The 27835-nt window shown below is 42.3% G+C and overlaps 1 protein-coding gene across 5 annotated transcripts in view; it reads left to right on the forward strand.

Annotated features, from left to right (window-relative positions):
* The window catches only part of LOC106560735 (La ribonucleoprotein 1, translational regulator), a 116609-nt gene that overhangs the window by 19956 nt on the left and 68818 nt on the right, over positions 1-27835 (forward strand). For 4 of the 5 annotated variants that reach the window (XM_014123920.3, XM_014123919.3, XM_014123921.3 and 1 more), the window contains exons 2-5: positions 16286-16356; positions 19448-19513; positions 21450-21530; positions 24564-24738. In XM_014123920.3, coding sequence (XP_013979395.2) covers positions 16286-16356; positions 19448-19513; positions 21450-21530; positions 24564-24738 — 393 coding nt within the window. The remainder of the gene's footprint in view (positions 1-16285; positions 16357-19447; positions 19514-21449; positions 21531-24563; positions 24739-27835) is intronic. The other variant, XM_014123923.3, reaches the window with a different exon arrangement.

Below are 27835 nucleotides of genomic sequence, written 5' to 3' on the forward strand. Positions count from 1 at the left end.
TGAAGCTGTCTCCACCTGAAGAGGTTTGGCGGGGAGGGAGGTGGCTGTGTATAAGAGAGTAGGATGGGAGTAGGGAGTGACTGACACAAGGTGGATAGTGGGATACTGGTGGGGGCGGCCAATACAGTTGGCTAATGCTAATCATTGCGTCTGGCTGTCTGTGTACACGACAAGCTGCAGACTTGGCTCTGATCTGACTGCAGGGTGGGAGTGAGATGGAGACGTAGAGAAATAGAGAGGGAGGGAGATAATGATTGAGCGAGAGAGGGTATAAAGGTAGGGGGTGGCTGGAAGGCCGCGGCTGGACAGAGTGCTGCGATTCCCAGGAGCTGTCATAGAGCTGCAGCCCATGAGGTTGACCAGGGTTTTTCTGGATCAAAATTAGGTTTAGGTGGTTGGTGTGGCAGTTTTCAAGCTAATTTCCTGAAATTCAACACATTTTGCCATGGCTTATGCTGTGTTTTTATGCTATGAGTGACTCAAACATTACAATCAGTGCAATGACAAAGTACCTCAATCTATAATATTTTGAATGTCAGATTCTCCCTGACTGTCTAGCCTTTATTTTGGTGATTTGTTAGTTCTCAAAGAGGATTTAAAAATACACTCAGTGGCCAGTTTATTGGGCCAGCTCATGAAAATGGGTTCGCTCCGACAGACAGTGAGTCAAGTGGCTGTGGCTTGCTATATAAAGCAGGCAGACGGGCATTGAGGCATTCAGTTACTGTTCCATTGAACACTAGAATGGGCAAAACGAGTGACCTAAGCGACTTTGTCCTAATATCTCAAATGGCCAGCCTCCTGGGCTTTTCACGCACGACAGTGTCTAGGGTTAACTGAGAATGGTGCGACAAACAAAACATCCAGTCTGGCAGTCCAGTGGGCGAAAACAGCTCGATGAGGGAGTTCAAAGGAGAATGGCAAGAATTGTGCAAGCTAACAGGTTGGCCACAAACGGTCAAATAACGGTGCAGAACGGCATCTCGGAACGTACAACTTGTCGGTCCTTGTTACAGATGGGGTTTATTGCAGCAGACGACCACATTGGTTTCCACTCCTATCATCTAAAAATGAGAAAAGGTGTCTCCGGTGGGCACATGATCACCAACACTGGACAATTGAAGAGTGGAAAAACATTGCCTAGACCGATGCATCTCGGTTCTTGTTGCGTCATGCTGATGGCAGAGTCAGGATTTGAGTCCATGGCCCCATCCTGTCTGGTGACAACGGTTAAGGCTGGTGGTGTAATGGTGTAGGGAATGTTTTCCTGGCACACGTTAAGTTCCTTGATAACAATTGAGAAACGTTTGAACGCCACACCTTGTAGAATCCAGGCCCCCAGAGAATTCAGCCTGTTCTGAAGGTGGGTCCGACCGGGTCTTGTACGAAAATGTATGTACTCACCACTGTAAATCGCTCTGGATGAGGGTGTCTGCGATATCACTCAAATGTAAAATGTACCTAAAAAAACTAGCCACTTAGTGTATATAGGTCCATTTATCTCCATTATTAACGTTTCCATTAACGTTTTACCGTTACAAATATTTTTGTTCATTTTTGGGTTGTTTGGACTTAGTATAGTTTTCTATGCAGAAAAGACCCTGTTGACGATTCCTCATAAGTGGAGGCTGGACCATAGCGGCTTGCTGCTGGGCTGAACACACACAAGCTGGAGTGGTGGAACAGAACACTCTTCTCCTTGCAATCATACATTTGAGCATGTTGCTATACATCCCTTGAAGCTGTAACCACACAGTCAGATTTTGTTTAGGGGTTCTAGCCAGCAAAAATGGGTAAAACCCTATTGTATTTGTTGCCTATTATTATTTGTGTTCCTCTGTCAATTTTGTTTAAAAATGCACATTTCCGTGAGATCGTAAGGCCCAGGAGGGTGCAACTTTGCAAGATGGTAAAAGGCCATGGGCCACACCCTCATGCGATCTCATGCCAATTGGCCACATGGTGGCGCTAAAACAAGCAACTGAAAATGCAAACTGTGACCTCGTCCCCTGAAATTCGGTATATACATTGCCTTCAGAAAGTATTCACACCCCTTAACTTTTTCCACATTCTGTTGTTACAGCCTGAATTTTAAATAGAGATTTTTTTGTCACTGGCCTACACACGAGTGGCGCAGCGGTCTAAGGTACTGCATCTCAGGGCAAGAGACGTCACTGCAGTCCCTGGTTCGAATCCAGGCTGCATCACATCTGGCCGTGATTGGGAGTCCCATAGTGCGGCGCGCAATTGGCCCAGCGTCGTCCGGGTTTGGCCGGGGTAGGCCGTCATTGTAAATAAGAATTTGTTCTAAACTGACTTGACAAGTTAAATAATTAAATAAAAAATAAACACACAATACCCCATAATGACATAATGGTATTGTTTTAAAAATATATATAAATGAAAAGCTGAAATGTCTTGAGTCAGTAAGTATTCAACCCATTTTATGGCAAGTCTAAATAAGTTCAGGTGTAAAAATGTGCTTAACAAGTCACATAAGTTGCATGGACTCACTGTGTGCAATAAGTGTTTAACATGTACTTTTTTAATGACAACCACATCTCTGTACCCCACAATTATCTATGTTCCCTCAGTCGAGCAGTGAATTTCAAACACAAATTCAACCACAAAGACCAGGAAGGTTGTCCAATACCTTGCCAAGAAGGGCACCTATTGGTAGATAATTTTATTTTTTTTAAAGAAAATCAGACAGTGAATATCCCTTTGAGCAAGGTGAAGTTATTAATTACACTTTGGATGTTGTATCAATACACCCAGTCACTTCAAAGATGCATGCGTCCTTCCTACCTCATTTGCCGGAGAGGAAGGAAACCACTCAGGGATTTCACCCTGAGGCCAATGGTGACTTTAAAACAGAGTTTAATGGCTGTGATAAGAGAACTAAGGATGGATCAGCAGCATTGTAGTTACTCCACAACACTAACCTAAATGACAGAGTGAGAAAGAAGCCTGTACAGAATAAACATTTCCAAAACATGCATCCTGTTTGCAACAAGGCACTAAAGTAATGCTGCAACAGCAAAAAATGTCCTGAATGCGAACTTATGTTTGGGGCAAATCCAATACATTACTGAATACCACTCTCCAAATTTACAAGCATAGTGGTGGCTGCATCATGTTATGTGTATGCTTGTAATCGTTAAAGACAGGAGTTTTTCAGGATAAAAAATAAACAGAATGAAGCAAAGCACATGCAAAATCCTAGAGGAAAACCTGGTTCAGTCTGATTTCCACCAGACACTGGGAGATGAATTCACCTTTCAGCAGGACAATAACCTAAAACACAAGGCCAAATCTACACTGGAGTTCCTTACCAAGAAAACAGTGAATGTTCCTGAGTGGAAGAGTTAGTTTTGACTTAAATCTGTTTGAAAATCTATGGCAAGACTTAAATGGTTGTCCAGCAATGATCAACAACCAATTTGACAAAGCTTGAAGAATTTTGAAAAGATTAAATGGGCAAGTGAATGCACAATCCAGGTGTGGAAAGCTCTTAGAGACTTACCCAGAAAGACTCACAGCTGTAATTGCTGCCAAAGGGGACTCAAACATGTTTTGACTCAGGGGTGTGAATATTTAGTAAATTAGATAATTCTGTATACATTTCCAACAATTTCTAAAAACATGTTTTCACTTTGTCATTTTTGGGTGTGTAGATAGGTGAGAAAAAACATCAACTGAATCCATTTTGAATTCAGGCTGTAACACAACAAAATGTGGATTAAGTCCAGGGGTATGACTACTTTCTGGAGGCACTGTAGGTCCTTCTCCAGTAGCTTCATCCCAACATCACACATACGTATTTATTTTGTCTCCATTAGTGATGCACCAATATGACATCTTTGGCCGATACCGATTATTACAAAAATGGTGGCATTTTTAAGCATTCTAGTACAGTTAAATAGTTATCATACACACAAACGCAGCGGTCTAAGGCACTGCATCTCAGTGCACGAGGTGTCACTAGATTCCCTGGTTCGAATCCAGGCTGTATCACATCCGGCCGTGATTGGGAGTCCCATAGGGTGGCGCACAATTGGCCCAGCGTTGTCCGGGTTTGGCTGGGGTAGGCCGTCATAGTAAATAAGAATTTGTTCTTAAATGACTTGCCTAGGTAAATAAAGGTTACACACACACCACACTGACCAAAAAGTTATTTTGTTGGCATTTACGTGTGTTCCCATTAACAGTAAAACATAATCAACATTTCTTTCACTTATTTGTTGTGCTGTTTCTTTGTTCAGTCGTTTCATTCTCAACCAGGATTTCTATGGAACGCAGTTTGGGTCTTTGCGTGTCAAAAAATATACAATTTAACACTATTTAACGTGTCAAATAAGCTTGTTGACCAATCAGGACCTGAATATGACTGCACATCTCATAATAATTTAACGCGTTAATACATTTTCTACGTAGTTATTACACATTGTTTACACTCACTCGTATTTCATGTCACAACGATTCATCGATACCTATGCTATGATTCTAAAACAAAGCTAGCCAGCTCATGGATGCAAACAATGTTCTTCCCCAAATACATAGCAAAACAACTATCTGTTTCAGTAGCTATAGTTAGGTGTCATCTAAAATAACCCTAATTTATAAGACAGTTATTATTTGATTAATTGTCGGACCCATCTATGTGAAGCTAGCCACAATAAGGATTAGCCACAATAGTGGACTTTGCGGTTAGCCTTCAAAATAAAAGTATGGCATAATTCTACTATTTGTATTCATTTGCATCATTGTAAATGTCATACTTTTATTTTGAAGGCTAACCGCAAAGTCCACTATTGTGCCTAATCCTTATTGTGGCTAGCTTCACAACACACAACCCGATCCGGTCGAGCATCACTAGCCAGATGAAGCTAGCTGGCTGCTTATAACATTAGCTTTGGGCAACAGTAGCTGGCTAGCATTTATTTTCATGAACTGAAGTTCAATTTCAATAGGTGAACAACAAGTGGAAACCTAGCTTAAACTTACTCACAAGGATCCCTAAATCATTGCTAAGAATAATTAAAATGACAGCGGTTTTTACTGGTCGTTATTTTCCAGCTTGTATTGGTGCTAGCTAGGTACCAAGCTAAAGCTAACTACCCCAGAATTTGCGGTTGAACAAATTATGCTTTATTACCAACGCGGTATTGTAAACACATCGTTCGTAGCCTTTTTTGCTGACTTTTTCTACGGCTTTGACATTGCTACTGTATCTATTTTGACACGCAAAGACCCAAACGGTTTTCCATACTATGTATATCGTTTAGCTAATAGCAGTTACTCTGGAAGGGCAACATCTGAAAAATAGTGCACTTGGTAGTGTGTACCGGTGCTCGACCTGTCGGCGAAAGCCAACATCACCCGTGACAGAGAATGGTTGATTGTCAAGGGCAATGAATTCCATTATCTTGGCTTTAATGGATTTCACCTTTGAGTTGTCTCGCTGAAATGTTCTTTCTCTTTCAAATGACAGCTTGACTTGTTGACTGCTCGATCCACACAGCAGACTTTGTGGGCTAGTTTAGGAACGCAGTGTTGCACGTATAGTGCAACATTTTATGCGGCGTCATTACGTCATGTACCTAGGTTTATACAGGTATGCACGTCAGCTTTGACATCGGTTTTGCACATCGGGTGTTAAACTAGACATAAACTAGACAGCCGATATGTTCACCGATTATATCGTGCATCCATAGTCTCCATATTATGTGTCATATATTAGCACATTATTCTTTAAACTTCTTCAAGCTCTGGCAAGTTGGTGGTTGATCATTGCTAGACAACCATTTTCTTGCAATTTGAGATTTTCAAGCAGATAATTCAAACTGTAACTAGGCCACCCAGGAACATTCAATGTCATCTTGGTAAGCAACTCCAGTGTATATTTGGCTGTGTGTTTTAGGTTATTGTCCTATCGAAAGGTGGATTCATCTGCCAGTGTCTGTTGGAAAGCAGACAACCAGGTCTTCCTCTAGGATTTTGCCTGTTCTTAGCTCTAGTCCGTTTCTCTTTATTCTAAAAAAAAAAGCATAACATGATGCTGCCACCACCATACTTGAAATATGAAGAGTGGTACTCAGTGAAGTGTTGTGTTGGATTTGCCCAAACGTGACGCTTTGTTTTCAGGACATAGTCATTGCTAGTCATCTTAGTTGGAGCTATTTTGTGTGTATTTTACCTCCTTTTTCTCCCCAATTTCGTGGTTTCCAATTACGATCTTGTCTCATTGCTGTAACTCCCCAACGGGCTTGGGAGAAGCGAAGGTCGAGTCATGTATCCTCCAAAACATGATCCGCCATACAGCGTTCCTTAACACCCGCCCGCTTAACCCGGAAGCCAGCCGCACCATTGTGTTGGAGGAAACACCGGTCAATTGACAACTGAAGTCAGAATGCAAGCGCTTTGGCCCGCCACAAGGAGTCGCTAGAGCGCGATGAGCCAAGTAAAGCCCCCCCCCTCCAGCCAAACCCTCTCCTAACCTGGACGACGCTGGGCCAATTGTGCGCTGCCCTATGGGAGTCACGGTCGGTTGTGACACAGCCTGGGATTGAACCCGGGTCTGTAGTGACGCCTCAAGCACTGCGAAGCAATGCCTTAGACCGCTGGCCACTCGGGAGGCCCCAGCCTTCGATGTTCTTGGTCGTAAATTGTTATTCAATAAACTCACTTGCTATAGCTTTACATCACCTGCCATCACATGGTTGGAGTTATTTATCCAATAGAACCCAATGTTCTTCAATGGAAGCTTCTCTAACATATACAGTGCATTCGGAAAGTATTCAGACCCCTTCCCTTTTTGCACTTTTTGATACTTTACAGCCTTATTCTGAAATAGATTTATAGAGGATTTTTTTTTCTTTTATCCAAGCACCATACCCCATAATGACAAAGCGAAAATGGCTTTTTTCAAATTTTAGCAAGTAAAAAAAAAAGGGTACCTTATTTTGATAAGTATTCAGACCCTTTGTTATGAGACTCGAAATTGAGCTCGGGTGCATCCTATTTCCATTGATTATCCTTGAAATGTTTCTACAACTTGACTGGACATGATTACAACTAAGCCATGAGGTCGAGGGAATTGTCCGTAGAGCTCCGAGACAGATCTAGGGAAGGGAACCAAAAAAATTCTGCCGCATTGAAGGTTCCCAAGAACTCAGTGGCCTCCATTCTTGAATGGAAGAGGTTTGGAACCACCAATACTCTTCCTAAAGCTGAACGCCCAGCCAAACTGAGCAATCGGGGGAGAAGGGCCTTGGTCAGGGAGGTGACCAGGAACCCAGTGGTCACTTTGACAGAGCTCCCGAATTCTTCTGTGGAGGTGGGGAACCTTACAGAAGGACAACCATCTCTGCAGCACTCCACCAATCAGGCCTTTATGGTGGAGTGGCCAGACGAAAGCCACTCCTCAGTAAAAGGCACATGACAGCCTGCTTGGAGTTTGCCAAAAGGCACCTATACGACTCTCAGACCATGAGAAACAAGATTCTCTGGTCTGATGAAGCCAAGATTGAACTGCTAGGTCTGAATGCCAAGATTCACGTCTGGAGGAAACCCGGCACCATTCTTACGGTGAAGCATGGTGGTGGCAGCATCATGCTGTGGGGATGTGCCCATGTGGATACGTAGTTTTACCACTAAACACCAATCCCAGAGTTTTGTCCATGTTTAGAAAAGTTAGTTGAGGGGGCTTTTCAATGCCTCTGACAGTATGGGTAACTGCATTACAGCAGGATAATTTTACTGTCCTTCGCACAACCTCAGGCTGTCTCATTGATCATGCTCTGGCTGTTTTAATTTATCTTTTGTGTTTCAGCATTATCTTTCTGAAGGTCATACTGGAAAACACCTTGAGTTCACAATCCGCATTGCTGATAACCTATTTTAAGCAGGAGTTTGAGAATTGGGGAATTTTCTCTTGGAAAGTTAATGTATAATTTGTTTTTAAACCTGAGTACATACACCTTTACAGGATGAGACTGCCTTGTTGCGGCAAGGAAGCTCTTGCCTGAAATCTGTAGCCTAGTTCAGTCATTCTCAAACTTTTTTTTGTGCAGGGGACCAGCAAGTCATGGCCTTCTTGTTCTCGGGACCGCGTTGGTAAAAAATAGATAATCGCTTTTTTCTTTAAAGTAAGAAAAACTGTTCATTGATTTTTACTTTACTCTAAAATAATGAATGATGTATTTACTTAGCTACTTTCATGGTTTATCTGTGCTGTCTTCATGGGCAGTGTCTCTCTCTGGGCTGTCTGTAAATGACCAAAACTATAGAAATATGTGATCCATGTCTACATCTTGTCAACCAGAGTTGAGAATAGGGGGAACATATCGAAAATGCCTCTATCCACTCAGGCTCTCCAGACACACAGCTTTTTCTTGAAAGCGGCAATTTTATCGTTTGCTTGGAAAATGTCACTTGCATGGATAGGTTGAGCGGCAGTCTCGTCGTTACAGATCCAGATACAACAGTCCCATCGTAATCCATGTCTCGTTATGTACTCGTTCAGAACACAGAAAATGTCCCTTGCAGTTGTATTCTGAGGCAAATCTTTTGCACCAAATAAATTATTCATATGAAGAGAATATAAACAAAACGCGGGCATGTCAGTTGTCTCATCTAATTGGATTGTAAACCAATTTGATGCGCAGGCTCTGTCTAAAACCTGTGCTTCAACATCATCTGCTATATCCTTGTTTCTATTTAAAGTGGGATTATGCAGATTTTTGTAGCAGCAGATAGGCCTAAAACCTCTTGGCTATGACCTGTTTTTCAGCTATAGTCTGAAATTATTTTTATTTTTATTGAACAAAAGAATGCATGCATTGTGTAACATGATGTCCTAGGTGTGTCATCTGATGAAGTTTGTAAAAGGTTAGTGCTGCATTTAGCTGTTTTTTGGTTATTTGTGATGCATGTGGTTGGTCGGAAAATGGCTATGTTGCTGCTTTTTACGATGGACTCCTCTAACATAATCTAATGATTTGCTTTTCCTGTAAAACCTTTTTGAAATCGGACGACGTGGGTCGATTCAGGAGAGGTGTATCTATAAAACGATATAATTGTTTTTTATTTTTTTATTAAATATTGTTATGCTAATGGCGATATGATTTTTCGCTGGATTTTGATCCCGCTGACGGGACGAGACGCTTAAGAGGTTTTAACCTGTTAGGGCTAGGGGGCAGTATTGACACGGCTGGATAAAAAACATACCCGATTTAATCTGGTTACCACTCCTACCCAGTAACTAGAATATGCATATACTTATTACATATGGATAGAAAACACCCTAAATTTTCTAAAACTGTTTGAATGGTGTCTGTGAGTATAACAGAACTCATTTGGCAGGCAAAACCCTGAGACATTTTCTGACAGGAAGTGGATACCTGATGTGTTGTATTACCTTTAAACCTATCCCATTGAAAAACACAGGGGCTGAGGAATATTTTGGCACTTCCTATTGCTTCCACTAGATGTCACCAGCCTTTACAAAGTGTTTTGAGTCTTCTGGAGGGAGATCTGACCGAACAAGAGCCATGGAACGATGATGGCCCATTAGACACCTGGCGCGCGAGTTCATGTTGGGTACCCTCGTTCCAATACGTTATAAAAGAGTATGCATTCGTCCACCTTGAATATTATTCATGTTCTGGTTAAAAAAGGCCCTAATGATTTATGCTATACAACGTTTGACATGTTTGAACGAACGTAAATATATTTTTTCCCCTCGTTCATGACGAGAAGTCCGGCTGGCTTAGATCATGTGCTAACAAGACAGAGATTTTTGGACATAAATGATGAGCTTTTTTGAACAAAACTACATTCGTTATGGACCTGTGATACCTGGAAGTGACATCTGATGAAGAGAATCAAAGGTAATGGATTATTTACATAGTATTTTCGATTTTAGATCTCCCCAACATGACGTCTAGTCTGTATCGCAACGCGTATTTTTCTGGGCGCAGTGCTCAGATTATTGCAAAGTGTGATTTCCCAGTAAGGTTATTTTTAAATCTGGCAAGTTGATTGCGTTCAAGAGATGTAAATCTATAATTCTTTAAATGACAATATAATATTTTACCAATGTTTTCTAATTTTTATTATTTAATTTGTGACGCTGACTTGACTGCCGGTTATTGGAGGGAAACGATTTCCTCAACATCAATGCCATAGTAAAACGCTGTTTTTGGATATAAATATGAACTTGATAGAACTAAAAATGCATGCATTGTCTAACATAATGTCCTAGGAGTGTCATCTGATGGAGATTGTAAAAGGTTAGTGCATCATTTTAGCTGGTTTTATGGTTTTGGTGACCCTGTCTTTGAATTGACAAAACATTACACACAACTCTTGTAAATGTACTGTCCTAACATACTCTAAATTTATGCTTTCGCCGTAAAACCTTTTTGAAATCGTAAAACGTGGTTAGATTAAGGAGATGTTTATCTTTCAAAGGGTGTAAAATAGTTGTATGTTTGAAAAATTTGAATTTTGACATTTATTTGGATTCAAATTTGCCGCTCTTGAAATGCACCTGCTGTTGATGGAGTGCACCACGGGTGGCACGCTAGCGTCCCACCTAGCCCATAGAGGTTAATAGCTGTAGTTAAGTTAGTGACTTTTGTGGTCTTTATGATGAAAATTTGATTTAAACCATTCTGATGTAGATGATTTTGTCTTTCAGTCCCTAACAGGCTGACCACGATGTGAGCGTTGCAAAATAAATTTAGGAATCTATGTTATTCAATTATTGCACCCACACTGCTCGTGTGCGTCAACGAGCGTCTGCAGTGCCAAGGGCTAAAATAGAAGTCATTCCTATTTCTGACGCAGATCACGCTGCCAGTCCTGCCTCTCCCATCTCCTCATTGGTTTATAGAAGCAGGTACCCACGTGCCCTCTTCATTGGTTATACCCATGTGGGTGATTGAAAGACGAACTGTTTTGCTGGTCGGTGTAGTAATACTATGAAAGTTTAGATGCCAATCACCATATAAGTTCAAAGATGAAAAAGCCTGGAAGGAGGAGAGATGACTAGAAATGATTCAGTTGACCGTTTTATGTGTGGATTAATTGTCGGAGTAGAGGACCTTGTGCATTTCAGGTAAAATAACAACCTAATGTTTATATCCCAGGACAAATTAACTAGCAACAGCAAGCTAGCTACATAGGACAAATTAGCTAGCAAGTGTAAGCTAACTAGCTAAATTACCATAAATGTTTAATGCTTTTTGACCTGTCCCCAAATTAATATAATTGGTTCAGAGTTTGTTTTGATATTTTAACCTGCGTGTCGTGATCGCGTTTGGTGTAGGGGGACAAAATAAATGTATGCACGATGGCGCACGCGTGCATGCAGCCAGTTTGGGTTCCGTGCTACAATCAAAGTATGCCTGTACCTCAATCCACTTCTTTTTAAATGGACAAATCTTTCTTTAGGGCCAAATTTGAGCAAATAAACTCAGCAAAAAAAGAAACATCCTCACTGTCAACTGCGTTTTTTTTCAGCAAGCTTAACATGTGTAAATAGTCGTTTGAACATAAGATTCAACAACTGAGACAAACTGAACAAGTTCCACAGACATGTGACTAACAGAAATGGAATAATGTGTCCCTTAACAAAGGGGGGGTCAAAATCAAAAGTAACAGTCAGTATCTGGTGTGGCCACCAGCTGTATTAAGTACTGAAGTGCATCTCCTCCTCATGGACTGCACCATATTTACCTGTTCTTGCTGTGAGATGTTACCCCACTCTTCCACCAAGGTACCTGCAAGTTCCCGGACATTTCCGGGGGGAATGGCCTAAGCTCTCACCCTCCGATCTAACAGGTTCCAGACGTGCTCAATGGGATTGAGATCTGGGTTCTTCGCTGGCCATGGCAGAATACTGAAATTCCTGTCTTACAGGAAATCACACACAGAACGAGCAGTATGGCTTGTGGCATTTTCAGGTCAGGATGAGCCTGCAGGAAGGGTACCACATGAGGGAGGAGGATGTCTTCCCTGTAATGCACAGCGTTGAGATTGCCTGCAGTGACGACAAACTCAGTCCGATGATGCTGTGACACAACGTCCCAGACCATGACGGACCCTCCACCTCCAAATCGATCCCGCACCAGAGTACAGTGCTCGGTGTAACGCTCATTCCTTCGACGATTAACACGAATCTGACCATCACCCCCGATGAGACTAAACCATGACTCGTCAGTGAAGAGCACTTTTTGCCAGTCAAAATGAAATCAAAGTTTATTTGTCACTTGCGCCGAATACAACAGGTGTAGACCTTAGTGAAATGCTTACTTACAGGCTCTAACCAATAGTGAAAAAAAGGTATTAGGTGAACAATGGGTAGGTAAAGAAATAAAAAGACAGGCTATATACAGTAGCGAGGCTATATTCTGACACCAGTTAGTCAGGCTGATTGAGGTAGTATGTACATGTAGATATGGTTAAAGTGACTACTGTAATTTCCGGACTATTAAGCACACCTGAATATAAGCCGCACCCACTGAATTTATATTTAACGAAACACGGCTTGTAACTAAAAGTAGAAAATTAGCAGGAAGCTTTAGTTGTCTTTTTGCACTGAGTCAATTCCTCACGCTGCTGTTTCCAACGTCTTATCATCGACTCATTAAGACCAAGCTCCCGTGCAGCAGCTCTATTTCCTTTTCCAACAGCCAGATCAATCGCCTTCAACTTGAAAGCTGCATCATATGCATTTCTCCGTGTCTTTGCCATGATGAGGGTGACAAAATGACTACCGTAATCAGAATGATGGGAAGTTTGAGCGCGCTCGATTTAATCTAAACAGTAATCAAAAAAGTTTTTGGACCTTAACCCGTTTGGAAATTTCATTGGCCTAATGAAAGTTTCATTCCGCCAAAAAACTGAGCACGTCACAGAATGTGTTTAAAAAAAAATAAAAAAATTGAAAGCGGGAAAAATCCATATATTAGCCGCGTCATTGTTTAAGCCGCGAGGTTCAAAGCCTGGGAAAAAAAGTTGCGGTTTATAGTCTGGAATTTACGGTATGCATATATGATGAACAGAGTAGCAGTAGCGTATAAGAGGGGGTGGTGGGTGGGACACAATGCAGATAGCCCGGTCAGCCAATGTGCGGGAGCACTGGTTGGTCGGCCCAATTGAGGTAGTATGTACATGAATGTATATTTAAAGTGACACTGCATATATGATAAACAGAGTAGCAGCAGCGTAAAAATAGGGTTTGGGGGGGGGGGCACACAATGCAAATAGTCCGGGTAGCCATTTGATTACCTGTTCAGGAGTCTTATGGCCTGGGGGTAATAACTGTTGGGGAGGCTTTTTGTCCTAGACTTGGCACTCCGGTACCGCTTGCCATGCGGTAGCAGAGAGAAAAGGCTATGACTAGGGTGGCTTGGGTCTTGTCTGGTCCTGCGACGGTGGGTTTGTGCTCATAGGCGACGTTGTTGCCGGTGATGTCTGGTGAGGACCTGCCTTACAACAGGCCTACAAGCCCTCAGTCCAGCCTCTCTCAGCCTATTTAAAAAAAAAAATAATAATAATAATATTTAACCAGATAGGCTAGTTGAGAACAAGTTCTCATTTACAACTGCGACCTGGCCAAGATAAAGCAAAGCAGTGCGTCACAAACAACAACACAGAGTTACACATGGAATTAAACAAACATAGTCAATAATACAATAGAGAAAGTCTATATACATTGTGTGCAAAAGAGGTAGGATAAGGGGGGTGAGGCAATAATTAGGCCATAGTGGTGAAATTATTAAAGTTTGGCAAAATAAACATGGGGGTGATAGATGAGTGTGCAAGTAGCGATACTGGGGTGCAAAGGAGCAAAATAACTAACAATATGGTGATGAGGTAGTTGGATGGGCTATTTACAGGTTGGCTATGTACAGGTGCAGTGATCTGTGAGCTGCTCTGACAGCTGGTTCTTAAAGCTAGTGAGGGAGATACGAGTCTCCAGCTTCAGTGATTTTTGCAGTTCATTCCAGTCATTGGCAGCAGAGAACTAGAAGGAAAGGCGGCCGAAGGAGGAATTGGCTTTGGGGGTGACCAGAGAGATATACCTGCTGGAGCGCGTGCTACGGGTGGGTGTTGCTATGGTGACCAGTGAGCTGCGATAAGGCGGGGCTTTACCTAGCAACGATTTATAGATTACCTGGAGCCAGTGGGTTTGGCGATGGATATGAAGCGAGGGCCAGCCAACGAGAGCATACATGTCGCAGTGGTGGGTAGTATATGGGGCTTTGGTGACAAAATGGATGGCACTGTGATAGGCTACATCCAATTTGCTGAGTAGAGTGTTGGAGGCTATTTTGTAAATGACATCGCCGAAGTCAAGGCTGTTGAGTCTGCCGATAAGAATGTGGTGATTGAAAGAGTCGAAAGCCTTTGCCAGTCGATGTATACAGGTGCACAGTATTGTCTCTTATCGATGGTGGTTATGATATCGTCTATGACCTTGTGCTTGGCTGAGGTGCACCCGTGACCAGCTCGGAAACCAGATTGCGGACAGTCTGAGCACTGATGGAGGGATTGTGCGTTCCTGTTGTATCTCGGGTAGTTGTTGTTGCCATCTTGTACCTGTCCCGCAGGTGTGATGTTCAGATGTACCGATCCTGTGCAGGTGTTACACGTGGTCTGCCACTGCGAGGTCGATCAGCTGTCCATCCTGTAGCGCTGTCTTAGGCGTCTCACAGTACGGACAATGCAATTTATTGCCCTGGCCACATCTGCAGTCCTCATGCCTAAGGCACATTCACGCAGATGAGTAGCGACCCTGGGCATCTTTCTTTTGGTGTTTTTGAGTCAGTAGAAAGGCCTCTTTAGTGTTAGTGTCCTAAGTTTTCATAAGTGACCTTAATTGCCTACCATCTGTAAGCTGTTAGTGTCTTCACGACCATTCCACAGGTGCATGTTCATTAATTGTTTATGGTTCATTGAACAAGCATGGGAAACAGTGTTTAAACCCTTTACAATGAAGATCTGTGAAGTTATTTGGATTTGTACAAATTATCTTTGAAAGACAGGGTCCGGAAAAGGGACATTTTTTTTTTTTTACATATATATGTAAAAGATATATATATATATATATATATATTTGTTAATCGCGATTAACTAATGCCATTAACTCCATTTTAATTATTTGTATCTTAGACCACCATAATCCTATTACATGAAAGCAAATTGACCAGTTGATTGGAAAATGCACAGGGGAACACAATGTCATTGTTAAAACGTAATTGGCTGATGTTGGACATTTTGACAATTTTTTCGAAGTGAAAGGGGAGCTGAAATATTTTTGTTTGTGAAGACTAGAAATGTTTGTGGGGGTAAAAAAAGTTTAAAGGAGAATTTTGGTTAAATTGACTTGTGAATTTCACATCCGCCATCTTGGAAATTAGTTGACAGCACGAAATTAGAATGACAGCATTCTACGTGGACATGGACTGACATTGATTGTCACACATGGTGTCACACTATACACTTTGTCTAATCAATTATTTAGGCACTTATACGATGTGCAACTCCAATTTTAGGTGCTCTTAATGCTCTAGTTGTAAAGTAATAGCCTGACCATGTTTTTTTCAGCTCAAGTTTACTCAAAAGCCCAACAACGCAGTGTAGGCATAGCCTATAGGCCTGGTCATTTTTTTTGTATATCTTTTATGTACCGAGGTCCCTGTACCTATTACAGGTAATGTACCCCTAGTGAACGGTCAAGTGCAGTCAGTTCGCCACCAGTCCCAATTCAACGTAGCACAGTGCTTTCTTTTTACTGGCTCAGAACTTGTGCAGTTTCACAGGGCACATATACTTCAGACAGTCCCATGCCATTGCTTAGGCCCATATAAGGAGTTGACTGTGGATGAGTCCTAAATGGCACCATTCTCCCTATATGGTGCACTACATTTGACCAAAGCCCTAGTGGAGGACTGAGGTTTATCAGCTACTTAACGTGCTCATGAATGAAAAATGAGATAGATGCAACAAACGTCTGAGATGTACGTTAATATTGCGTTTGTATAAAAAAAAATATGAAAAGGTAGTGCACTATATAGGGTATGGGGTGCCATTTGGGACACAGCTGTGCGATCCTCACGGACAGCCCCTCACTGACCCAATAACATATTCATTGTCTGTTCTGCTAGTGGAACTGAAAGGAGACAAATGTGATTACATGGTTCCATGACTGTAGTTTTTGTTGATGGCTGTAGCAGACTGTTGATGTCCACCGTATTTCTTGTTTCCACAGAGCCGCCACCCACAACAGGCCCAGCCAAGGTGGTGAAGGCCCCAAACCCCCGGCCTCGGAGAGGAGAAAGGGTAACGTCCTCCACCTATTGGCCAAAATTGTGTGTGTGTGCGCGTGTGCCTGTGTGTGTGCCTGTGTGTACACCTGAGGCTATGCTTATAAACAGTCCATGCTTCCTGGTATGCAGGTGGTAGTACATGGGGAGTCTGTCAGATGAGGCGTATAAACACTCTAAAGCAGTGGTTCTCAAACTATGGGGTGGGTTTTTAAAGGAACTCAGTCCTGCTTGAAACGTACTCTTGAAAGTTGTAATAGAAGGCACAAGGTGCATTTTGTAAATTGGGTAGTGCATCATCAGTTCCTCTTGTCATGTTAGCCATTGTAGACCTAAAATGCTGACCAGACCGCTCATGTTGATTTTGTCCACCCACACCAGACACCATCAGGACACGCAGGTTGAAATATCAAAACGAACTCTGAACCAACTATATTAATTTGGGGACAAATCGAAAAGGATGAAACATTTTGACAATTTAGCTAGCTTGCTTGCTGTTGCTAGCTAATTTGTCCTGGGTTATAAACATTTGGTTGTTATTTTACCAGAAATGCACAAGGTCCTCTACTCCGACAATTCATCCACAGATAAAAGGGTAAACCAAGTTTGTTTCTAGTAATCTCTCCTCCTTCAGGCTCCTTCTTCTTTGGACTCTATATGGCAGTTGGCAACCAACTTTAAGGTGCATTACCACCACCAACTGGACTGGAGTGTGGACCTCAATTCATCTTTCAATCCCCTACGTGGGTATATGCTCCTAAAAACCAATGAGGAGATGGGAGAGGCAGGACTTGCCTCTCCCATCTAAAATAGAACCATGTTCTATTTTAGTGTCTGGCTACGCAGACGCTCATTAACGTGCGCGAGCAGTGTGGGCGCAATGATTGAATAACATGTATGTGTACATTATTTTGCAACTTTCGCGCACGTGACTCGGGCAGTGTGGTCAGCATGTTTGAGAGCTATTTATAACTTGTCAGAAATGTCCAGATCAACTAGCCCATGTCAGCTAATGTTTTTTTATTAACTTTTTTTAGCCCATAGATGTTGTAATTTTTTGTCACTCATGTCACATTAGACATGACAAAATGTATTCAATTGCAAGAAAATTTGCTTTAAAACTGGAACATTTCTTTGCTCCATAACAAAATGTGTAGAATTGCAGGAATGAATCTTTAAACCTGCAAAATTCTCTCCGCCAACAAGAGGGGTGTGAACAGTTTGTCATGAACAGTGCTTGTGCCAATGGAAATAGATATGGTGCGGGATGTTCCCCAATGCTGGAAGGGGGGCCCCCCCGAGTGACAAAGTTTGGGAACCCCTGTCTTCAACCTTTTCTTGCCCAAAGACCACCTCCCAGGCAAACCGGCGACCAAGGGACCCTTATCATACGTTAGCAAAATAAAAATGGTCACTTGTCTTATCAAGTGAATATGTGAACTCTTGACAGCCTATTTTATTTAACCTTTAACCATGTAAGACCCATTGAGGTTAAACACCTCCTTTTGTGAGGGCGACCTATTAGTTGGAAAGGTACCTCCAAACACATTTTCGCCATTATACAGTGCATTCTAAAAGTATTCAGACCCCTTGACTTTTTCCACATTTTGTTACGTTACAGCAAAAATCCTCATCAATCTACGCACAATACCCTATAATGACAAAGCAAAAACAGATTTGGACATTTTTGCAAATGTATAAAAAAAAACAAAAAAAAAAACTGATTTACATAAGTACTCAGCCAAGGTTCTATGAGACTCAAAATTGAGCTCCGGTGCATCCTGTTTCCATTGATCATCCTTGAGATGTTTCTACAACTTGATTTGAGTCCACCTGTGGTAAATTGAATTGATTGGACATGATTTGGAAAGGCACACCTGTCTATATAAGGTCCCACAGTTGACAGTGCATGTCAGAGCAAAAACCAAGCCATGAGGTCGAAGGAATTGTCCGTAGAGCTCCGAGACAGGAATGTGTTGAAGCACGGATCTGGGGAAGGGTACCAAATTTTCTTTGCAGCATTGTCCCCAAGAACAACGTGGCCTCCATTATTCTTAAATGGAAGAAGTTTAGCACCACCAAAGCTCTTCCTAGAGCTGGCTGCCCGGCCAAGTTTGCCAAAAGGTACCTAAATGACTCTCAGACCATGAGAAACGAGATTCTCTGGTCTGATGAAACCAAGATGCCAAGCGTCACCTGAATGCCAAGCATCACGTCTGGAGGAAACCAGGCACCATCCCTACGGTGAAGCATGGTGGTGGCAGCATTATGGCGTGGGGATGTTTTTCAGCGGCAGGGACTGGGAGACTAGTCAGGATCGGGGGAAAGATGGAACAGAGCAAAGTACAGAGAGATCCTTGATGAAAACCTGCTCCAGAGCTCTCAGGACCTCAGACTGGGGCAAAGGTTCACCTTCCAACAGGACAACGACTCTGAGCACACAGCCAAGACAAAGCAGGAGTGGCTTTGGGACAAGTTTCTGAATGTCCTTGAGTGGCCCAGCCAGAGCCCGGACTTGAACACGATCGAACATCTCTGGAAAGACCTGAAAATAGCTGTGCAGGAACGCTCCCCATTCCAACCTGACAGAACTTGAGAGGATCTGCAGAGAAGAATGGGAGGAACTCTCCAAATACAGGTGTGCCAAGCTTGTAGCATTATACCCAAGAAGACTCAAGGATGTAATTGCTGCCATAGGTGCTTCAACAAAGTTCTGAGTAAAGGGTCTAAATATTTCCATTTTTTTTATTTCTAAAAAACTATTTTTGCTTTGTCATTATGGGCATTGTGTGTAGATTGAGGATTCTTTTTTTTTTTTTTTACATTACAAAATGTGGAAAGAGTCAAAGGTTCTGAATACTTTCCGAATGCACTGTATTTTGTTTTAGATTTATGTCGTAAATGAGGATTGTTTGTATTGGGCCACACCTTGTTGATATGGTGACGCTTTAATGTGATGAGCATAAAGACATATTTGCATTCCATATGGCACCCTATATACGGCACCCTATGGGCCCGTCAAAAGTAGTGCACTATGTATGGAATAGGGTGCAATTTGTGACAGAAGTGCTGAAGAGTCTGTTAAATTCCCTTGATATTCTTTTTAGGTTGGAGATTTTGGTGATGCTATGAAGTGGCCAACCCCAGGGGAGATTGCAACTAAAGAAACGCAGGTAAGTCAGTGCCTGGAGGTAATACTACTGACACACACACCACCATCCCCCCCAGTGGCCAGTTGAGTAGGGCACAGTGCTGTTTGCAGTTGTAGTGAACACACAGCTCTTGTTTATTCAGAAGTCCCTTCAGGACCTCTGCAGTCTTAACCAGCCCCCCCCTCCCGCCGGGGTGCGGCCGACGGGGGTGGCCGGTGGAGCGTCGAGATGTAATAAAGGACGCTCTCCCCTCTGAGACACGACGGGGCGGGGGGGAGGGTGCTCGACGAGAGACTCAACTTGCTCTTTGTCTTTGTGGTCTTTCTGCTTAGCCTTAGTTAGCACAAGGTATGTCTACTTTAGGGTGCACACAGGAGTGTTAGTTTAGGTCCGAAATGGCACCCTATTCCCTACACAGTGTGAGAAAATAGTCTGAGATAACACTTCACTATGGTAGAAAAATAACCCTCCCTCCATCTGAGGGGGTATAACTACCTGAGAGATCATCTTGAGAGTGCAAACATGAGCTACAAGGCTCAGCACTGTAGACTTAAATACACACCTGAGACGGGTATATGGACTCTCTCTGCAGTGCACCTGATGCATCCATCCATCCATCCCGTCCTCCATTTTCCGAGGCGATGGGTCAGTTGGTCCCCGGACAGAACACTTCATTTGTGGCCTCTTACAGTAGCATAATCCCGCAGGATATTTCTGATCGCGGGGATTTGGGTGATTGTAACTGGCAGAGGGATTTTTTCTTCCTTTTTCTTCTTGTTTTTAGACGAGGTGAGGGGCTACTGCCTACATTCTGCCAAGCGAGCACAGGCCTGAGGTGTAGGTTTCGGCCAGGAATAACCAGGCCTGAGGAGGTGTAGGTTTCGGCCAGGAATAACCAGGCCTGAGGAGGTGTAGGTTTCGGCCAGGAATAACCAGGCCTGAGGAGGTGTAGGTTTCGGCCGGCCGCCGGGGGGAGGCGGCCGAATAACCAGGCCTGAGGAGGTGTAGGTTTCGGCCAGGAATAACCAGGCCTGAGGAGGTGTAGGTTTCGGCCAGGAATAACCAGGCCTGAGGAGGTGTAGGTTTCGGCCAGGAATAACCAGGCCTGAGGAGGTGTAGGTTTCGGCCAGGAATAACCAGGCCTGAGGAGGTGTAGGTTTCGGCCAGGAATAACCAGGCCTGAGGAGGTGTAGGTTTTCGGCCAGGAATAACCAGGCCTGGACGGGTCCCTAATAAGAGGGATGTGGTTTTAGGGATCCCCACAATACGTCCCCCTGCCACCCCCGGACCTCTCCTGCTATTCCGGGAGCTGTCGGCAACCAAACTTTTTTCAAACACAGCTAAATCAGTCAGTTACTTGACAATGTTGTCACTGAGAATTTGGTATTGACATTTTTTTACTTTCCGTTTTAAAATAGGTTGCTGTTTTTCCCAGAAAGGTACTAGGGCTGTGAAGGTGTTGGTTAAATGTTGTTTTCGTAGTGTTTAGGTTTGTGAATGTAGTTTACTGTGTCCCTGGTCTTATGAGTGGAGGGCCTGAGTTTGGGTGCCACACCTCAACTATCACAACAACCCTTCCCAGACACCGATCTCCTTTAGAATCTTCTGAGTATCCTTCCTGTCCACAGAATGAGAATAGTGTTTAAAATTCTGCCTGTAGAATGATAGCACATTGTATAGAGTTCTGCCCAATGAATGACAGCAAATTCTGTAGAATGATTCAGAGCACATTTCGTAAGCACTTTTTCGCCACCAACACAATCTCATAACAATGACTGATTCCATACCATTTTCAATACACACTCCCATTACAAGGCATTGAACCCACACGTCATCATCTGTCGTGTGTGTGCTACTGTTGAAATGGCAAACATTTTATTTTCCTCCATGACGCAACCCTGTGATTGTGATTGCGCCCTTTTGTCCTAAAAGCCTCCCTTCTGTCCCATCTGCTCAGATTGAGGTTGTGAATCGGACTGTGTCATGCCCCATGCCCGTCAGGCAGGTCAGAGAAGTGGGCTCCACACGGAGATCCCCAGTAAGTTCACCCTCCACAGGGACCTGGAGCAGCCTGGACTTGGAGTTTCCGGCCTCCTGGCTCCATATAACCTGAATGAAAACACAGGATACTTACTCAGCAGGAGTTTAGTGGTATGGCCTGTTACCTGGAGTGATGTTAACCAATCAAAAGCTTGCTGGGGAGTTAATAATAATATGGAGAGACTGTTGCACAGACTCTGACTAAGCCTACTCCTGGGTTGAACTACCAATCAATGGTGACTCACCATGAACATGGTTTAGTCAAGTAGTTGTCGTAATGTGGGTCTGTGCAACCAGCTGTCTTTGGATGTCCAGAAGGAGTATAATGGTGGAAAAGCCTGCTGCTGGGTGAAATTGGCTTTATATTAGGTATTCACTCAATGGCCATTAACTTCCTATTTTTTGCAATTGGTTTTCCGGTAGTTACTCATTTATGCTTAATGTGAACAGCTATTCTGGATCCAGTTCAAATGCAGGAAGTGTACAGTTCATCTTCTATTTGAGTGTGATTATGGGTTTGTATAGCGATATAGTTTTCCATCACATTTGAATGGATGTCCAAGTAAGGCCCTAGTGCAGTGAGTCATTAGGGCTGTCCTTGCTAAATAGGTGACAGGGTTTTTTGTGGATTACTTCATTTGTGACAAGTAAAAAACAACATCCCACCGCATATTTAAGTGAGTGTAGTAAAAGTGTGTGAAGCTAGAAAACAACCTGTTCTTGCAAAACTAACCCTTCAACTGAATGCTTTGCAAAAGTGCCCCAAAAGAGGAGTTATTTACATGAGTGGAAGTGTTAATCTGCAACTGTCTGTAGTCAGCTCTCTGTGTGTGCATCCTGCCTGGATCTTATCCACTTCATACCAACAATGACTTCAATGATGAACCCTATGGGTCCTGGTCAAAATGAGTGCATTATATAGGGGATAGGACAATCATTTTTGCTCGTCATGCAGTGTGTGACTTGGTCAAATCAAATGCAAGTTTAGTTCACTTGATGTTTGAGCTCACTCGGTGCTATTATTAGGAGCAGTACCTTTTAATTAAATAGTCTGGCCATCTATATGGCCCATGTCACTCACCAGTCACTAGTCTTAGTCTTAAAACCTCTTACATCTAGACGTTCCGCTAGCGGAACACCTGCTCCAATATCCAATGATAGGCGTGGCGCAAATGACAAATTCCTCAAAAATCCCCAAACTTCCATTTTTCAAACATATGACTATTTTACACAATTTTAAAGACAAGACTCTCCTTTATCTAACCACACTGTCCGATTTCAAAAAGGCTTTACAGCGAAAGCAAAACATTAGATTATGTCAGCAGAGTACCCAGCCAGAAATAATCACACACCCATTTTTCAAGCTAACATATAATGTCACAAAAACCAAAACCACAGCTAAATGCAGCACTAACCTTTGATGATCTTCATCAGATGACAACCCTAGGACATTATGTTATACAATACATGCATGTTTTGTTCAATCAAGTTCATATTTATATCAAAACCAGCTTTTTACATTAGCATGTGACGTTCAGAACTAGCATTCCCACCGAACACTTCCGGTGAATTTACTAAATTACTCACGATAAACGTTCACAAAAAACATAACAATTATTTTAAGAATTATAGATACAGAACTCCTTTGTGCAATCGAGGTGTCCGATTTTAAAATAGCTTTTCGGTGAAAGCACATTTTGCAATATTCTGAGTACATAGCCCGGCATCACAGGGCTAGCTATTTAGACACCCAGCAAGTTTAGCCTTCACCAAACTCCGATTTACTATTAGAAAAGTTTGATTACCTTTGGTGTTCTTCGTTAGAATGCACTCCCAGGACTGCTTCTTCAATAACAAATGTTGGTTTGGTTCAAGATAATCCATAGTTATATCCAAATAGCGGCGTTGTGTTCGTGCGTTCAAGACACTATCCGAAGTGTAAATAAGGGTCACGTGCACGATGCATTTCGTGACAAAAAAATTCTAAATATTCCATTACCGTACTTCGAAGCATGTCAACCGCTGTTTAAAATCAATTTTTATGCAATTTTTCTCGTAAAAAAGCGATAATATTCCGACCGGGAGTGGTGGTTTTCGTTCAAAGATAAAACATGGAGTCTACTCGTGCACGAGCCTGAGTCTCACAGTACTGTGACCAGCCACTATCCAAACGCGCTAATGTTTTTCAGCCAGAGCCTGCAAAGCCACGATTCAGCTTTTTGCTGCCTTCTGAGAGCCCATGGGAGCCGTAGGAAGTGTCACGTAACAGCAGAGATCCCCTGTATTGGATAGAGATAATCAAGAAGGCCAAGAAATGGTCAGACAGGGTACTTCCTGTACAGAATCTTCTCAGGTTTTGGCCTGCCAAATGAGTTCTGTTATACTCACAGACACCATTCAAACAGTTTTAGAAACGTTGGAGTGTTTTCTATCCAAAGCTAATAATTATATGCATATTCTAGTTCCTGGGCAGGAGTAATAATCAGATTAAATCGGGTACGGTTTTTATCCGGCCGTGAAAATACTGCCCCCTAGCCATAACAGGTTAACCACCGGACTGGTTGTGTCCATGAGTGACAGCAATAATAAATAGAATGGGATTTCTGTGCTTAGTTGGTTTCCTTTCCCATGCACAATTGAGTTGCACCTTGAGAGCACTACAGTGGGAATCCTAACTTCCAACTCTGTCAGATTTTCACTTAGTCTCCCTTTGACATCAAAGCATGACAAAGTTAAAATTTGACTTAAATGGAAGTTAGGATTTGCCCCAAATGATGATGGCTTATGTGCAACTCCAGTAGCCAGGTCAGTCTCACCTGAGTGTACTGTAGGTGAGTGTAGCCAGTGATCAGCAGCCTTAGTGTATGTACCATATTCCCTATTTAAAACATTACTTTTGACCAGTGGCCATATAAAGACTATGGTGCCATTTGGGACGCAGCCTAAGTGATGCTCCTAAACCTGGGTGGTAAACCTGCTGTGATATTGTACCCTGTGTTAACTAAACCCCCCCCCCCCCCCCCCCCCCCAGGCCCCCAAGAAGCCTGTGGTGAAGAAAGAGTTGAAGGAGAAGCGTGACACCAACGAGGAGAGCAAGGAGAACCAGAATGCGAAGTCGGACGACTCTGGAGAGGAGAAGAACGGCGACGAGGACTCTCAGAAGAACAGCGACGAGGACTCTCAGAAGAACGGACAGAAGAAGAAAGGTGCGTTCCTTTACTTGGATTGACCTTTTCTTTTTATCTTTTTAATGACAGAACGTGTGAAAAAACGGCACTTTTCTACAAGTGACTCGTTTCAGGAAACTATGTCCAATGTCACTACTTCACAGGGGAGCCAATTAAACGTAAACTATTTATTTATTTTTCAAAATGCGTTTTTTGCCAGAGGCCTTCTGGAACATGTGAAGTTTCATGTGCCTTAATAACAAACTTGTTTGCCATCTGTAAATACGAATAAAATGGTTAAATTACGAGCGTAGTTGGTTTAGCCACAGAAAAAGTGAGGAACCTTCCCGTTAGCCATGTAGATAATGGATGGCCTGGAAATGCCAAGAGATGATTTTGGATTGGTCTGCCATGTAGCACCCTTCTGTCTATAATGAGCTGCATTGTATGTGTAGGTAATCCTTTCTAATGCAGATTTCTTTGGAAGATGGCTCTCCACTTTCTGGAGGACAGAGTATTGAAATCATTGGAATGCCCAGTGGAAGCAGAGTATGGTGGCTAAGGAGATGGAGAATATTCAGGCATTTGATTGTGAATGCTGAGGGAGTCGAAAAGAGATCACAGAAGGCTATTGTAAAACACCTGTCTCCGGATTACATCTTCAAACTAAGGGCAACCATGGTATCTGTGACAGAGGGAGAAGCGTTCATCCATGTAAATGGATAAGAGTCTAGCGAGCTACATTTTCAGATATTATACATATCTAATTTTATCAGGAAGATGTTTTCATTGCAAGTTAAAGCGTACTGTTAACTAGCTAGGTAATATTGGCTGCCTCGCTAGCTAACATTACGTGTATGATATGTGTAGTTATATTATTTGTATCTCAGAACCATTTGCATTGCTAGTTATAGCCTAATGTTAGCTAACTAACATTGAACTTAGTTGGTTAGCATTTAGCTACCTGTAGATTCATGCAGGGTAGTAATGTTATGAGTTGGGATTATGGGTCATTGTTTACATGTCTAAACAAGACTCCACTATGCAAGTAACCATTTCACTGTACCGTTTACACCTTCTGTATCCTGTGCATGTGACAAATAAACATAGATTTTATTTGATATAGTGTGTGTTTACCAGAGACAGTAATGTGAAGAACATGACCTGTACCAAAGTCAAATTAGGATATAACGTTAGGCCATCAAGACAGTGTCCAAGTTCTAAAATGCCCTGCTTTTATTTTGTCACACTCACACGCATAAGCTATTTTCTGTAATTAGCTTGACATTAACTTCTAAATTTCTCTTTCTCTCGCTCTGAGTTTATTTCCCTGTAATAATGTTCAACAACTGTATACAGAGATGTTGATAGATGTAATATAAACCAGACTTCAGCCTTAATCTTTGTTTTTTACACGACCGTACTCAGTGTTTAGCTCATGGCCCAAGAGGGTGCCATTTTCTCTAAAGTGGGGTTACAAGTTTATCAACTTTCAATGCAGAATTACTTTCCCATTGTTCCTCAACTGTAGTAGTTACACGTATTTTCTAGTTAGGAATCTATCTTTATCCACTGTAAAAAACATAATCTCAAATTTTGTTACATAAGATCGAGCCGGTTGGTCACATATGTAGATGCTGGTATGGTGCTGGAGGTAGTGAATATGAGGCTTCAACATGGTGGAGTTCCACTTTAAGTTTGTACAGGGCTAAGAGAAAAGGAAGGCCGCATGGGCTGTGTGCAGCAGGTCTTCCGACCTTAGGGATTTTACACAGAGTAAATGTTTGTGTGGAAACACAAGAAACTATAGCAAATAGCCTACTTTTTACAATCATTATATTAACAGTTTAACTGTTTTTGGAGTAGCTGTCCATGTTTAATTTTACCCTAATGTACACATGTTATAGGCCTTAACAATGTGGGAAGATACTTTCTCACTTGAGGAAAATTAATAATTTATCCTCCTATTTTTTTTTGTATAGGGCAGGACCCAGTCTAGCTTTGTAGTGACTAGGGCTGTTTCGGTGACCGTATTACCGCCACACCGGCAGTCACAAGTCATGAAGGCAGTCATATTCCATGTGACCGTTTAGTCATGGTAATTAGGCTTCTCCAAGCTCTGATGCTGCTGATGGTCATTAGTAACCTACCAAACTTGCTAACTGCCTGGTACTCAGCACTCTATTGTCCCTTTAATCACTCTGACATCAATGCAAATGTAATCGATAATCTAATCAAACACTTCAGTGGGAGCGCATCGGCTAATGTTGCATTTTTCTGCAATTGCATAAGAAAACAGAGTGATGGCTTCTATTAAAAATAGGAGGATCCCATCAGCTTTCTATAGGCTAGGCCTACTATATTTAATTCTCAATTTCCTGATATTAAGCATATTGCTACTCTTTACAACAGGAGTATAGCCTACCTGGCTGGCATGAAAAGGACCATGGGAAAAGCGTCCTCCATTTGCTATTTAAGTGCATAGATTATGTATTTTTGGCCCTGTATCGAGACCAGTGCATGATAATTTCACACATACAAGTATATGTGAAGACAAGAATAAATCAAGAACAGTCTGATGTGACTGATGTGACAATATTAGCCTATCACTTGTGATTTATATATTATCACTTGTGAATGATGCCCAGCATAAGGTAAAGAACAGTCACACACTGCATGTAGCCTAGCCTATATGTTTTAATAAGGTTTGTATCACAACGAAACTCAACAAAAAAAGAAACGTCCTCTCACTGTCAACTGCGTTTATTTTCAGCAAACTTGTGTAAACACAGGTTCCTTGAGGCTGAGCGCTCTCTGGGCCCCTCAGACTTCACCTCGATCATCAGTGGCACCCACTTATGCTTGTTACACACACACACACACACACACACACACACACACACACACACACACACACACACACACACACACACACACACACACACACACACTACATGCATTTGTGGTCGCTTTTGATAATGGTGTCTTCCCCTTAATGGAACATTCATGCTTATAGCCTACTGCTGCGCTTATAATGTGAAGAAATCGCCTAATAGTTTATTTTAAGCTAAATGTTTTGATCTGTTGTATCAGCCTCATTGTGTAAAACTTTATTTTTTTTAATGTTGTATTAATT

This window comes from Salmo salar, chromosome 10 (genome assembly GCF_965601325.2).
Source record: "Salmo salar chromosome 10, fSalSal1, whole genome shotgun sequence".
Taxonomy (NCBI): Eukaryota; Metazoa; Chordata; class Actinopteri; order Salmoniformes; family Salmonidae; genus Salmo; species Salmo salar.